Source organism: Lottia gigantea, assembly GCF_000327385.1.
Source record: "Lottia gigantea unplaced genomic scaffold LOTGIsca_77, whole genome shotgun sequence".
Lineage (NCBI taxonomy): Eukaryota > Metazoa > Mollusca > Gastropoda > Lottiidae > Lottia > Lottia gigantea.
Genome location: NW_008710566.1, coordinates 555,412 through 571,939, shown reverse-complemented (window position 1 = coordinate 571,939; position 16,528 = coordinate 555,412). Strand labels below are relative to the sequence as shown.

Sequence of the window (16,528 nt, the reverse complement as noted above, 5' to 3'; positions counted from 1 at the left end):
CACCTTCTATTCAATTCGTTTAATTTGCAATATCCCTCTTACAGCAGATTAACAAAATTTATGTAAATCCAAAGAAAATATGAAGAATTGAGAGAATCAGGCATTGAAGATTAACATTATTTATGCAAATTTATGAAAATAAGAAAACACGAGCTGTAAGAGGAATATATTAGAATAATACAAAGCGATTACGAGGCTGATAATGGCGATAATTTATTGGGAATCGGTAGTTAGTCCTAATGTATTAATCCTAAATTCAATAAAGTCTAAGATAGTCTAAATCCTGAATCAATAATAAACAATTAAATAGTCATATCCAGATAACGCTGGTCAATATTGACTCATAATTTACCTCATTAACCATTGACAGGTTATAGTGAAAATAAATACCATTTTATCTACATCGTCTACATATTTGGGTCAAATTTTTAGAATGTTCAGGGCATGCTTTAAATCCTAAGGATAATCCGCAGGATTTTTGAAGAGTTGGCGCCAATTTTTTTGGCCTGATCAATCATGGTATAGTATAATATATTCCAAATTTTTAGAATGTTCAGGGCATGTTTTAAATCTTAATGATAATCCGCAGGATTTTTGAAGAGTTGGCGCCAATTTTTTTGGCCTGATCAATCATGGTATAGTATAATATATTCCAAATTTTTAGAAGTGTTCAGAGCATGTTTTAAATCCTAAGGATAATCCGCAGGATTTTTGAAGAGTTGGCGCCAATTTTTTTGGCCTGATTAATCATGGTATAGTATAATATATTCCAAATTTTTAGAATGTTCAGGGCATGTTTTAAATCCTAATGATAATCCGCAAGATTTTTGAAGAGTTTGCGCCAATTTTTTTGGCCTGATTAATCATGGTATAGTATAATATATTCCAAATTTTTAGAATGTTCAGGGCATGTTTTAAATCCTAAGGATAATCCGCAGGATTTTTGAAGAGATGGCGCCAAATTTTTTGGCCTGATAAGTCATGGTAGTATAATATATTCTAATATACACTACACTACGAGCCCATTGGCGACAAAGCATCCAACATGAGCCAAGAACAGGTAGCGACCATTCGTCCAACACACTAAGGTATCCCAGACAGAGATAGTGACTGACTGAGCGTCTAACTCGCTGAGGTACCCCTGGCAGCGGAAGCGACTGACTGAGCGTATAACTCGCTGAGGTAGCGCGGTAGCGAGTAAGCGCCTAACTCGCTGAGGTACCCCAGACAGCGGTGGCGAACGACTGAGCGTCTAACTCGCTGAGATACCCCTGACAGCGGAAGCGACCGACTGAGCGTCTAACTTGCTGAGGTAGCGCGGTAGCGAGCAAGCGTCTAGCTCGCTGAGGTACTCCAGACAGCGGTGGCGAACGACTGAGCGTCTAACACACTGAGGTACCCCATACAGCGGAAACGACCGACTGAGCGTCTAACTCGCTGAGGTACGGGGTAGCGAGCAAGGGTCTTACTCGCTGAGGCACCCAGACAGCGGTAGCGAACGACTTCAGGAGCGTTTAACTCGCCGAGGTTCCGCGATAGCGAGTAGGCGTCTTATCCCCGAACCACCCGTACCGCGGGAGCGTATGTGTCCAACTTGTTGAACACTGTAGTTTACCAGAGAAACCACAAGATGAATTAAGTAAATTGATAACGGAAGACCTCATAATAAAAGTTGATGATATCACTGAATTACATTGAAGCAAATCAATAACAATTTCATTAAGATTTGTCTATTTCAATGATATCAGTGGAAAGGTCAGACTAGGTTGAGACAAAGATCTTACAATCTAAGCAAACTTATATATAACCGTATAGCAATCAGTGCAATGTGATCATACTCGTTAGTATCTCAGATAGAGTTTTACGCCCTATTTTTATTTACTTCAGATAGGAACTACAAATGAAGACTGGCAAACACCATGCAGTTTGTAATGAGACAAATGATTGCATAACAAGGGCATTGGCTTGCTCTATTGAGTTCGACAATTTATAGTATATACCAGTCTCTGTGTACTGCCTATCTATGCCAATAGATGTTTTTTCCAGCCAGACGGTCCTTTCGACCTTCATCACTCACAGGAGGTCTTTCTTTAACGTGCGCAGTTTGTGGCATAATATATATATTTATGTCACTGGACGCCTTTTCGACTCAAATCTTACGACCTGCATCATTTATATGATGAAACCAGTTTGAGACGTCCTTCAACATGCACAGTCAGCCTGACAAAAATATAAAAACATTGAACAACAATCCCTTTAAGACGTGTTGGGGGACATATTTTGACGTGTCGTCTATTAAAATATGCAATCTAAATGACAGTTCACAACTTCAATCAAAACACGTGCTCATTTAAAAAAAATCAAACTGTCACATTATTGTAACGTTTCACGATTTTTTTTTTTTTTCGAATAAAATTTTTGTTTTGTCAGCACATTTGTTTGTCATTCATTTCTTTATTCATTCATGAAATAAGTGACATGGTTGTCGGCTATTTAGAATATATTATGTAGAAGAAGGCATGGTGTTTGGTATACCCTTCATCCCGGTATAGGTCGACCCGGTTTCCCCTTGTCAGTGATGCAGGTCTGAGGGGCCTACATGGAAGTTCGGATGGGAGTTTAAACCGAGGCCCCGTGTGCTGCAGCTGTACACGTTTAAGATCCTTAAAAAAGTAGGCTAATGCCACTGTCCTGGCAAAATGTCCCTCATTGGCCCATTTTAAACGACACACATTGGAAGATACGTATATATCGAACAAGGATAACCACTTAGGCCCTGGAGGATCCCGAGATTGATTCCCGAATTTTTGATTTTTACTCAATTGCACACCGACAGAACAAAGACTCATTTTTTTTACGTTACCAGATCAATGACGTCATAAGTGTCAACACTCTAACAAATTGAGCTACACCCCTCCATATTTTTTCTAAATGCATAAAATACACCCCTTTTCTCAACTCACAACCACCATTTTCCCAAAGTAACAAGGTTAATGACTGTCAACACTCTACACAATTGAGCTACTACCTTCCCCATTTTCAACAAACCCAGAAAACCCCAAAAGTACTGATATGAACTTAGTGTCTGAATTTAAAACTCGACAGATTATTTTCTGAAAAAGATCTCCATGACAGGTATCTGAATTGAAATTATTTATATTATGCGTGTAAATCTCCTGTCGTACAATAAACTAATCACTTACACCGACCTGTGAAAAGTTTGCAGACAATAGAAAACAAAAGATTTCCAATTAAACGTGAAATATAGCGAGTTGTCATGAGATTTGGTTTCTTCTAACTATAAGAAGATTTTCATATTTCAAAATATAATATGTTTAGTCTAATCGGGTATGGAACGAGTCGACGATAAGTTAGTTTCAATTTCAAAATTTTAGGAATTTTTCAGAAAAAAATTGAAAATGAAGTGGACACGTTTTATTTTTTATCAGTTGTTCGGATTACTAAAGGCAAGTAATGTAATGCAGTGTACAATGAGGGAGCTGTCGACTGATCTTTGTGGAGCACACCCTCACCAGTCACGAGTATACCCTTACAAGGTTTGCTGAGGCCCCCCTTAAACCCACACCCACACAGCGGCTCCCATCGTTCAAGTTGTTAAACTGGGGGTCAATTTATTAGGGTCTATATATCTACTGACCACTCCATATACTCACAATATAAATCACCCCGACACTCATTAGAGACCAGATCAGATTAGAGGTGACGACCCACTAGAGAATTCCATTTCAATGGGTAGTCCGAAATATCTGCCTCTATTCCAGCCTCTGATAGATATGTTAAAATCTTGCTTTCTTACCTGGACTATTCCATCTTAAAGTCTGAAATGAAATGAAATGAATGGAGTTTTACGTTGTACTTTTTGGCACCACGTGGGCTAATGAAGACGGGCAACGCCATGCAGGGTACAATGAGGGAATTTTGCCAAGACAGCGGCATTAGCCTGTTCTATTTAGATTTCGAACTGTCCAGGGTATTTAACATGCACAGCCTCTAGCGCGCGGGGTCTCGGTTTATTGTCCCATCCGAACCACAAGACGCTTTTTCCATGTCAGCCTCTCTGACCCGCGTCACTGACTGGGGTAAATCGGGTTGAAAAATCCGAAGGTATCATCTCGAACTAAGCCAGATCTTTAAGGCTGAGGTAAGCATAAAGATAAATTTGCACTTAACAGTTAAAAGTGTTGTTATAAGCTGTCTCGCTATTGGGCATGTTCCTTTAGAAACGGTAGTATAGGATATTATCAATAGGCCTATCCCAGATATGGATAATATCGTAGCCTACCGTTGCTAAAGGAACATGACTAATGAGCGGACACAATCAAAATAGCTATCAGATGCTGGTTTAGATGTTTCGGTCTAATCAATGGCTCGGGTTTTTTCTTGGGAGTTCAAGGAATAGTGTTATCTAGTTTTCAATTTGCCGCCAGATACAAAGGGAAAAAGTCGTCTAATATTTGGCTTTACAAACTTACAGAATTTGAAGGGGACATAGTCGTCAAATTATTGGCTTTAACAACTTAGGAGAACTGCATGGAATATTAGGCTAGTGAAATGAAATTGAATTTTACATCCCACTTGATTAAAATGCAGATCTGAGAGTTTTTCTAAGTGAGATCAGATCATGAATGTCAAGTGAAGTCATTCATAGAAGAACCATGAAACGAAACATCCAGTTGTGCATTTTAATCGTATTTCACTTTTCAGAAATAGGCTTCACAGCATCTGATTGGGTCAATGAGGCATTCAACGCTATGCCGTGTGCAATAAAGGATATTTTTCAAAGGCAGTGGCTTACTTTTTATAAACAAAATTCAGTCTGCAACAACCGCGACCTCGACACTTCTTTCATCCCCATTGAAACTGTTCATAAATCAAACCCCAGTTCATCAGACGACAATTTAAGGCTTAACCGGAATAACAATAAATCAGCTCCGCAGATAATAATCATCGAGGCTTGAATGGTCAATTTCCTATATCGCAGGTCCGGGCTATAACCATTATCAGATTTCCAGATATCAAGTCCTTAAAAAAGATGGTGTTAATTTGATAAATGGTCATTTGATTGTCCACCAGCTTTGTCACATAATTGTTTTATGAAACCAGGTCTAATCCCGTCCACATTTTTCACTTCAAAAGAAGCGGATTTACACCGGTAAGATAATTCAGTTGTATTCTATTATATTTTATAGTTTACTTTGTGCGGATTTGTGCTTGAAAAAAATGAGAAATAACACTGACGTGCGACAAATGAAGGCTTGGTCACTTTGTCGACCCGTATCACTTACAAGGTTAAAAACACAAAACCCAGCTATGTACACATGCAAGTATGAAAAGTCAAATCAAGCTCGACGTAATGCATTCAGACCTAGCTTAGCTCAGAAAACATGAAAATAGAATCCCTCTAAAAATATAGCTAAATCTAGCTTCCCTAAAAATCACCCAGAAAACCTTAAGCCTATAGACCTATAGCTTGATTCATAAATCTCGAAGCTTAATCCTATCCTGGAGCTTAATTAAATTTAGCTTTAACTAGAAATCCTGAAGCATACGTCAAAAATCATGAAGCTTAATTAGAGGTAGCTCCACCCAAAAATTGAACAGATTTATAAGGATTAGCTTCAATCAGAAATCTCAGAGCTTAAATAGATCATGTTTAACTCAGAGTTTATTTGAGCTTAATTTCTGCAAGCTTTACTTGAGATACACCAACTCAAAGTTATGAAACTTAATTAAAAGTTAGCTTCTTCAGAAAACCCAAACCTTAACACGACCTTGCATAGCTCACAATCGCACGTAGTAAATTAAAGCTATCGTGCAAACAAAAAAGAAACTTGGATCACATTTTATTTTTAAGTTTTAAAATATTTTACAAAAAAGAAAAATAAATTACTAACAAAAGTATAGTGTAACAAAGACAACACTTTAGCACGTACAGGAATAAGGAACATATCACGGTAATGAATGGCGAGTCAGATTCAGATGCCGAGGATTGCCGAATTCATATAATTTCAATTACTATTTATTCTACCTCAAACAAAATAGACTGTTTGTCTCTATGTTTTGAGGAGCCGCGATGGCTCAGTGAGTTAGACGCTTGCTCGCTAAACTGAAGGTCCAGGGTTCAATCCCGGCATAGGTCGAGATAATACCTTCGGATTTTCCAACCAGGTTTCCCCCTGTAAGTGATGCAGGTAAGAGGGGCTGACATGGAAAAAGCATCTAGTCGTTTGGATGGGACAATAAACCGAGGCCCCGTGTGCTACAGGCTGTGCACGTTTAAGATCCCTCGACAGTTGGAAATAAAAAAACAGCAGGCTAATGCCGCTGTCCTGGCAAAATTTCCCTCATTGTACCCTGCACGGCGTTGCTCGTCTTCATTAGCCCACATGGTGCAAAAAAGTAGGACGTAAAACTCCATTCATTTCATTTCTCTGTTTTGAATCGTCCCCAATATGATCAAATATCTTCATTTGACTACAGAATTAAATATACATCAACATAACTATACAAAATAATATTATAACATTATACAATAACAAAATATACTATTGACTGACCATTAAATAACACCCCTCATTTTAAATTGAACTCTTCTGAACATGCATGGAGTTGAGTTACGTTGGTTATGCACGTAAAATTAAAGTGACAGATTCGCCATTCGTTTGAACAATCGTGCTTTAGTCTCAGAAACAGGAATCATTTAGCAAAGTTAATCAGTAATAGTGTTCACAGCTCACCGTCAAAATTTAAGCCTTCAGATCCACATATGTCCAGAATTATTTCGATTTTCGTACATTTCTAATACTTTTGAAGTCTATTTGAGGATCCAATTCAAATCACGAAAATAGCGAACAATTGATTGAAAAATTACACATACGAAAGAGTTCAATATAGGGAAGAGGGGTGTTAAATAAATGGAACGCTAACGCTTTTTTCCAGCCTTGAGTTAACAATTGATATCTTTACAGGAACTGTATCCTTTTTTCTATGGTAGTTAGGTTTCAAATGGTCATCATTCATTCTACCTCAAAGCAAAATAGACTCTTCGTCTTCTTGAAATTGTCCTTGCATGTGCATAAATACATTTGTCCTATATTCGTACGTGCATATCTTGTTAACAAAAGTTTACAATGTGGACCAAATAATCATAGAGAAAAATAAAACAATATGCATTTTATCTGAGAGAAAATGATAAAAGGCTAAAAATTGGATGGAATATAAATGGATGGCATGTAATTTGTAAGTCCAGATCTAACCTTTTGACCCCTGAAGCATAGTATTTGCATGTGTGTCTCAACCTTTATGATCCGATTCCCTTATTCACAACCCCCCCTTCCCCACCCCCCTCTTGGAAAAGCACTGGTTTATGCCATGGTTATGGTAATGATAATTTATAACAAAGTCTCATTATTAGCTATGTGGACTCTCTGAAAGGGATGTCGAGATGACAACTCTAAGACCAAAAAAATATTCAGAGCTAAATGGACGCTCTTTTAGGGAGCTAAAAATACTATACACGAGATGAGCTATCCCTCAGTTTTCCTCTCAAAATTGGCAATATGCATGGTATGGGTGAGTTAAATAATTATAAAGAGGTGTTAACATGCTAAGACATGGATAAAAACTGATAATTACCCTATAATTATAAATGAACTCTTCCTAGTACTATTTTACCAATGATAACAAAATTGTGTGTAGGAGAGTTCAAAAACTACAAAGGGATGGTAACATGCTTGAAACCTAATGAGATCTTTTTTTAAAAAAACGAACTCTTCCAATCATATATCACTCATGGCAATAATGATATGCACGTGTGGGAGAGTTCAATAACTACCAAGGGATGATACTTTACAACTAATAGGGTTAAAGCAATCTAAACAACCCTATGCTTATAGATAAACTCTTCCTATCATATCATATCCTCCTATCCTAATAAATAATGACAATAGCATGCATGTGTGGAAGAGTCCAATAGCTTTAAATGGGTGTTGAGTATGACACATTAACAATTGAATTAAAAATTTAGGAAAATACATAATACACAAAATAAATATCCATTTCTGTTAGAATTGAGCACATTACAGACAGGACGGAATCAACGAGATGATTTAAAGCTTGAAACAACATCATTTTCATTTACAATAACATTTTTGGACTGTTTTTTCCCTTTGAGATTCACCTGAAAAATAAAAAAAAATGAAGAAATGTTAAACTTTTTCATAGGATTGATTGAGTAATAGAATTGCAAAATGACTAAAATGCATCCTGGATAGATTTTTGGATAAATGGATAGATAAGACAGATGGATAGATATATCTTTTGATGAATAGGACATGACATAGGAATAGATAGGATAGATTAGGACAATTTACAATACTGCCTACTGTACAGTTTTAAAAATGTGGATAGAAATGAAATGAATGGAGTTTTACGTCCTACTTTTCTGCACCATGTGGGCTAATGAAGACGGGAAAAATGTGGATAGAACCAGCATACAAAATAAGATATTGGATACAATTATGTATGGATAGATAGTTGGATAAACAGACAGACAGACAGAAAAGGACAGGGCAGCTACTGGAATAATAGATGGCCAAATGGATAAATATATAAATCTATCTAGATAGATATATATCTACGTGTAGGCCGTAAGACCAAACAGGTCCTACAAATATATCAGTTGCCCCTCCAAACAATCAGATCTGGCTGGGAACAGTTCAGACCCAACCGATCTAGCTTACAGTAGAAAATTAATTTTTCATTTTAATTTTCAAACTTTACATTACAAAATGTCAGGATGATTAGCTGTAGAAATGAAGTGATATGATAGAAAAATTCATCCAAAGGTTATCAGCGTACAGATCAGGACATCTAGACTTCATTCCCTCTCTAATTAGGGTTTAAAATAACATACACTATCTAAAATCTATCTGTCATACTGCATCATACTTATTATTACATATATTAAAGGGACTATCCCTGTCAGTATTACATATATTAAAGCTACTGTCCCTGTCAAAAGAAAACTTAATATTAAAGAAGCTATCCCTGTCAGAAAAACATATAATGAAGAAGCTATCCCTGTCAAAAAATTACATACATGTATATTAAAGCTATTGTCCCTGTCAAAAAAACTTAATATTAAAGAAGCTATCCCTGCCATGATAGTGTATACTTCATTAAAGTAGCTTTACACTAAAATTTTATATATATATACTATCTTCATACTTTAGTGGGCTATGCCCAAAATGAACGGATTCATCGCTTGCTCACTTTTTAAAAAAATTTTGATTATAGTTTTATTTTCACTTTTTCAAACTCGATAAAGTGTGGGATGCATACTTATTTAACCAATGGTCACTATTAAACACAAATATTAGCCACAGGACGAGTGTATTCTAAGATGTAGTATCCCTTTAAAACTTCATACTCATATAGCATTATATCAATGTGGCTATCAATGACATCATAATTGCATACAATTTCCTATATTAAAGAGATTCTTCCTCTTAGTAGAGTTCCCATCCTTTAAATAAAAGTATACAAACTAACTATCATGTAAATGTGATTGAGGTTGCCCCTTTAAAACAACAGTGAATAAAAATTATCTACAAAAGTAGGCCAACTTTCGAAAACACCCCTTTTAATATAATCTCTGAAGTGGGTAAACCTCTTAAATGTAACCCCTGAATGAATGTTATCTATAAAGTCTATCATGTAATTGGGTTTTGATAGTGCACCACTATACAAAAGATCCACCAGCCAGACAAAGTTTCCATTCTATCATGACTGACAAATCATAGTTAACATTAGTTTGCTAAAAAACACTCTTTTAGATAATACATGTTTATATTACCGTACATATGCTAAGAATATATACCTAAAATGGCTACATACAAAACTTTTTGATGAAATATAATGGTGAGATTGATTGACAACAATACGCTATGAGGAAAATTCTTTAAGGACAGCAGCAGTAACCTACACTTTTTCATTCTCTTATGGTCAAATAATCCTTACCGCTCATAGTCTGTAGCTCGTTGGGCCTTGAATTTTGTCAAATCTGATTGGTCAATTAATACTGTTTTACACTCTTAACCAATCAGATTGTTGCATTTTCGAAATCTTGTCTCGTCTCAGTAACATTTTTTGTAGAACCGTCTCCAGTTCATTTACACATTTAAGTACGGTAAAAAGAAAGAAAACCAATCCAGACATCATTATTGAGTAAAAACACATGAGAGTTATCTCCCTTCCAATCTAGATATTTAATCTTGTAATATTGAATCTTATCAGGCTGGACGATCTAGTTTCTCGGTGGTTTACCTTTCACGACCAAACAATGGCGACTGAGTAGTTCCATTGTGTTCACATCATTATCTTTCAAATCATAACAAAAAACCATACAACATATCCAACTGTATACATTTTCAATGGCAAAAAATTAGTTGGACAAACTCTTTACAAAGGCGGTTTCATCAAAAAGTCTTTTTTTTTTCAAATTTCTACTACATAATTATTTTGAATTAGATGTCAAAAAAGATTAGCTTTGATGTCGTCAAAGAAACATAATAATCTAATTATGTCTGTTATTTTTTCAAAAAACGATTCAAATTTTTCTTTTAACGTTAATTATCCAAAATTTGACGAGTAGTAAAGATAGGTATCTATAATATCCGACCCCTTCCGGAGAAGATCAAAGATGTTATTTTTTTTTAAGTGTAAGGGAGATTTAAATAAAGATACAACAGTAAAATTGCAAGCCTTGCATAAAATATACTGCGTATTGAGTAAAAGAAGGACAGTCATATACTATATAATTTCAAGTATAACGCTCCCCCTTCTAATTTGCTATCTACACCTATATCTTCTATTTGCACTATCCAAAACTGCTGTTATTTTGATAGATAATAAGATCTCAATTGCTGGCTGAAGCCACTTATTAAGCCCATAAAAGGGATATCATCGTCAAAATAACCAAATTTTAAGCTGTTAGAGCTGAATTTTAGCTATTTGTTTTGATTTCTATTTTGCAAAGCTTGTTGTTATCACAATCCTTATTGTTGCATTTGCATCTGTGGCAGACAAACCAAGCATTAATTTATATGCTGAAAAGAGCTAAAGATCAGCTGGTATAGCAAATATTTACACGATGCAGGTAACTGAAATTGAGCTCTATCAGCTGTTAGAGCAAATATACAGATAGCTGAAATTGAGCTCTATCAGCTGCTATAGCAAACATACAGATAGCTGAAATTTAGCTCTATCAGCCACTATAGCAAACATACATATACAGATAGCTGAAATTGAGCTTTATCAGCTGCTATATCAAATATACAGATACAGATAGCTGAAATTGAGCTCTATCAGCTGCTATATCAAATATACATATACAGATAGCTGAAATTTAGCTCTATCAGCTGCTATATCAAATATACATATAGCTGAAATTGAGCTCTATCATCTGCTATATCAAATATACAGATAGCTGAAATTGAGCTCTATCAGCTGCTATAGCAAACATACAGATAGCTGAAATTTAGCTCTATCAGCCACTATAGCAAACATACATATACAGATAGCTGAAATTGAGCTTTATCAGCTGCTATATCAAATATACAGATACAGATAGCTGAAATTGAGCTCTATCAGCTGCTATATCAAATATACATATAGCTGAAATTGAGCTCTATCATCTGCTATATCAAATATTCATATACAGATAGCTGAAATTGAGTTCAATCATGGTATAGTAAATATTTAAACAACACTACAGAAAGCTGAAACTGAGCTCTATCAGATTGTGAAGAAATTTTTGAAACATGGTTATCATTGTAATGATAAAGTTATACCTTTCATATCATAAAGCAAGAACCATTTGATCCTCATTTGGTGGAGGATCATTATCATCTGCTGTCATATCGTCTAAATTTGGCACGACTGCTTTTATCTTCTGCTTTCTGGTTTCTTCTGAATCATCTGAAAAATTATGAACAAAAATTTGACTTACTCAAACTCAGATTTCATTATGAAAAGTGTTACTGTACTGGTCAACTGAATAGAGTGAAAAGTTGGGAACAAATATATAACTAATAAAGACGCCCATTTGCTTTATCAGCTGTTGGATTTCAATTTCAGTTATCTGCATAGCCATCTTGATATCTGTTTTATCAGCTGATAGAGCTCAATTTCAGCTATCTGCATAGCCATCTTGATATCTGTTTTATCAGCTGATAGAGCTCAATTTCAGCTATCTGCATAGTCATCTTAATATCTGTTTAACCAGCTGATAGAGCTCCATTTCACTCTTGATTACTTTCAACTCATTTATATTATAAAAAATACAAAGAGATTGCGGAAATGCAAATAAAATTTGACAAATTTGAATTTGAAGCAGACACAATCAAAGGGAGATTATTCATACCTGGTAAGTCAGTGGCTGGTAAACCAAACGTCTCTGGATCAAAGCTGTCAAGTGAATGACCATTTAATGGTGGCAATTTTTTATTTTTCTTTTTATCTTGGTACTTCATGTTTAAAAGATTGTCGACATGTGAGTCTGACATGGATTGACCATTTTCCATCGGACCTGATTTCATAGGCGGTGGATTCAACTTTTGTTTCCGCTCGGACCTCTCTAGAATGAAAAAATAAGAGAAATGGGTGTGGAAGCTCAAACTTATGTGAGAGTGCACTGGATATCTGTAATAAACTCATAAATGAGGTCAAAGGTCAAAGGCATTGAAATCAGAAAATATTTGAAGGGGTCAAGGTTATCTGCCTCAATTATCTTTCAAAATTTTCATCAATCAATATTGTCTAACTTCTTCAATCTCCAGCTCCATAAATCATCTGGATCCAAATTTTGTATCGTTGAATATTCACGAAGACCCCATATCTCAAATTTAACTTCTCTTTCCAAGCTCCTGTTCAGCAAGTTTTCTTCTTTTTCATCACAGGCTTTTCTTCATAGAGCCACATCACTATCAGTGGCTCAGACCACAAACATTCATCTTTATAGCTTCAGTTCTGAAATCTTAGCCTATCTCTTCATATAGCAATGCTATGGCAGAATCCAAATCATCTGTCCTGATGAGGAATTGATATCAGAAACACTAACAGGAGCTTGAACAACCAAATTCTTACCTCTCAAACCTTCAACAAGTCTAGCACCTTTACCGAGTCTATCACAGAATAAAGCGAGATGTTTCTTCACCTTTGAAGTATCGTTTGGTATAGTGAGGGGTGAAGGATTGATTGCCGTGTCTTTAGCAGTTTTAGCTAATACTGTTCGTAAGAGATGAGTCACTGCAGCATCAACCATTTCTTCCCAACCCTGAAAAACAAAAATTCAATTTCCAGTACTGTTGGTGTTTATTATGAACATGCAAATTCAAGAGCTCAAATGCCTTTGTTGACTCCACTCAAGAGCATACGTCACCTCTTCCCATCCAATGGATATCTGCACAACTTCCATGTTCTTTGTTATCATGACTCTCAGTATAAAGGATGCCTGAATGCATTATATTCTTCCTTTCGCTGACAGCGAACATGAGAGCAGAGCCTCCATTTTCTGCGCCCAAGCCACTGCCCAAATGGACATCTGCACAACTTTCATGTTGGTTGTTATCATTGACTCTTAGTGTTATGGCTGCTTACAATTCTTTCTTTTACCGAATGAACAAAAAGGCAGACCCTCCCCATATATGCATCCCTCTCCATGCCCAAAAGAATGTCTGCACAACAACCACGTCATTATTATTGACATCAGGTATCATTTTTGCAAACCATGAACAAAGTAAACCTTTCCCTCCCTTTCTGCCAGCCAGTCCAAATAAGAATTCATCTCCATACCACAATTCACAGATTTAAAAGATGCCTAAATTTCCAAATGGGTATCCACACAACTTACATGTTGGTCATTATCATTGACTCGTGGTGTTATAGCTGCTGTCAATATGTTAAATTCTTCCTCTGATAAATCTAACCATAGTTTAATAAGATAGTTTAATAAATAAGTACCACTACTCAAATTATTTGACGTTACATTCTGGGCATGGTCGTTATCTTCTATTGCTTCTGCCAGGGCTAATAACTGAAATATAACAACATCCAAGTTACTTCCCTTGGAATCTGAATTTTGGCTTCACCTAATGTTGCAGAGAGAACACCAAATCTAACTTTAATAGCTATCCTGGATCATTCAAGATGATGAAATCATTGAGGTAGACATGAAATGAGTCCAAACGCTATCCTGGATCATTCAAGATGACAAACTCAGTGAGGTAAATAAGAAATGATTCCAAACGCTATCCTGGATAATTCAAGATGACAAAATCAGTGAGGTAGACATGAAATGAGTCTTGCAGCTATCCTAGATCATTCAAGATGATACAATCAGTGAGGTAGACATGAAATGAGTCTTGCAGCTATCGTAGATCATTCAAGATGATACAATCAGTGAGGTAGACATGAAATGAGTCTTGCAGCTATCCTAGATCATTCAAGATGATACAATCAGTGAGGTAGACATGAAATGAGTCTTGAAGCTATCCTAGATCATTCAAGATGATAAAATCAATAAGGTAGACATGAAATATGTCTTGTAGCTATCCTAGATCATTCAAGATGATAAAATCAATAAGGTAGACATGAAATATGTCTTGTAGCTATCCTAGATCATTCAAGATGATAAAATCAATAAGGTAGACATGAAATATGTCTTGTAGCTATCCTGGATCATTCAAGATGACAAAATCAATAAGCTAGACATGAAATGAGTCCAAACGCTATCCTGGATAATTCAAGATGATACAGTCAGTGAGGTAGACATGAAATGAGTCCAAACGCTATCCTGGATAATTCAAGATGATACAATCAATAAGGTAGACATGAAATGAGCCCAATAACCATCCTGGATCATTCAAGATGACAAAATCAGTGAGGTAGACAAGAAATGAGCCCAATAACCATCCTGGATCATTCAAGATGACAAAATCAGTGAGGTAGACAAGAAATGAGCCCAATAACCATCCTGGATCATTCAAGATGACAAAATCAGTGAGGTAGACAAGAAATGAGCCCAATAACCATCCTGGATCATTCAAGATGACAAAATCAGTGAGGTAGACAAGAAATGAGCCCAATAACCATCCTGGATCATTCAAGATGATAAAATCAATAAGCTAGACATGATATGAGTCTTGTAACCATCCTGGATCACTCACCCACAGTATTTACCTGTCTATATGTGCCCTCTAGCAACGTATCAAGATTCTGTAATGGTGAGGGAGTTTTATCTTTAAATTTGGTCAGTAATCTTCGTTGTATGACACGAAACTGACTTGACCTTTGACCCAACATTTCTTTACATTTCACGGAATTCATTCTATACTGAAATGAAATAATTCACATTTTTTTTTTCAAGATCAAAATTTTATTCCATAAAAATGTCCATGCCGAGATCAGAACGCTTTCCGCATGTGCTGAAAAAATAGAAAGTGCTGATAGAATTCAAAACATCAGGGAAGGAATTAAATGGGAAAATTTTGAATGTGACCTATCTGCTTTCATAACCTTCGATTTGGGCCAAATTTGGAACAGAACTCTGCAATCGAGCGCCACTCTTGTGACAAGCATCTGATGTATAAAAATTGGTGAGCATCATACTCATAATTATACAATACTCACCTCAAAATGTGCCTCGATCAACTCAAAATATTCCTGTAAAGGCAGCGAGCCATCAAAAGATGGTTTGAAGTCTCCTGATTTACCACGATTAAGATAGGAGGACATTCTTTCAACTAATTCTTTTAATGGTAACCACATTGCTTCAAACTGATCACATTGGATACGATATCTTTCTAAAAATAGAAACAGGTAAGAGCTCATCACACGGAGTCAGGACTACTATAAATGGGGTAAAAATTCCAAAATGTGGCAATCTTTTAACGGTAACCACATTGCTTCAAACTGATCACATTGGATACAATATCTTTCTATAAATAGAAACAGATAAGAGCTCATCACATGGAGTCAGGACTACTTTAAATGGGGTAAAAATTCCAAATATGGCAGGCCATCCAAAATCGTTTGGCACCTCTCATTTTTGGCCCCTCCCTCAGGCATTTTCTAGAAACGCCCCTGCATCCGAACAAATAGATACATTAGTATACTTACGTGATGTTTTAGAAGCTAGAATAGTAACAGTTGGACCCCCGAAAAATTGAAATCCTAATGCAGCTCCTGCACCTCCAGCGTTTTCTCCCAACAAATCTAACATGGTGAAACAAAAAATAATACGTAAAAAAAAAGTTCACGTAATTTTAGATACTTCCAAAATCAGTCTTCAGTAGATGGTGAACAGCTAAATGGAATTCACTCTTGATTGTCTTATTGAAATTCAGACCACACTGAAGTTAGTCATAACATGACTGAAGAAATAGTCATGTAAAATCATTTTTTTAGCAAAAGCAAAAATTACCAATGCTAAAAACTTTGGGAATTC

General features: G+C 36.0%; 1 protein-coding gene across 1 annotated transcript in view; it reads right to left on the bottom strand.

Moving 5' to 3' along the window:
- Positions 1-13,084: 13,084 nt before the first annotated feature.
- LOTGIDRAFT_222053 (hypothetical protein) overlaps positions 13,085-16,528 on the bottom strand; it is a gene marked incomplete at both ends in the record, with an annotated part of 16,189 nt that continues 12,745 nt past the window's right edge. The window contains 5 exons of the mRNA XM_009066504.1: positions 13,085-13,357; positions 13,934-14,116; positions 15,262-15,414; positions 15,712-15,884; positions 16,201-16,296. Coding sequence (XP_009064752.1) covers positions 13,085-13,357; positions 13,934-14,116; positions 15,262-15,414; positions 15,712-15,884; positions 16,201-16,296 — 878 coding nt within the window. The remainder of the gene's footprint in view (positions 13,358-13,933; positions 14,117-15,261; positions 15,415-15,711; positions 15,885-16,200; positions 16,297-16,528) is intronic.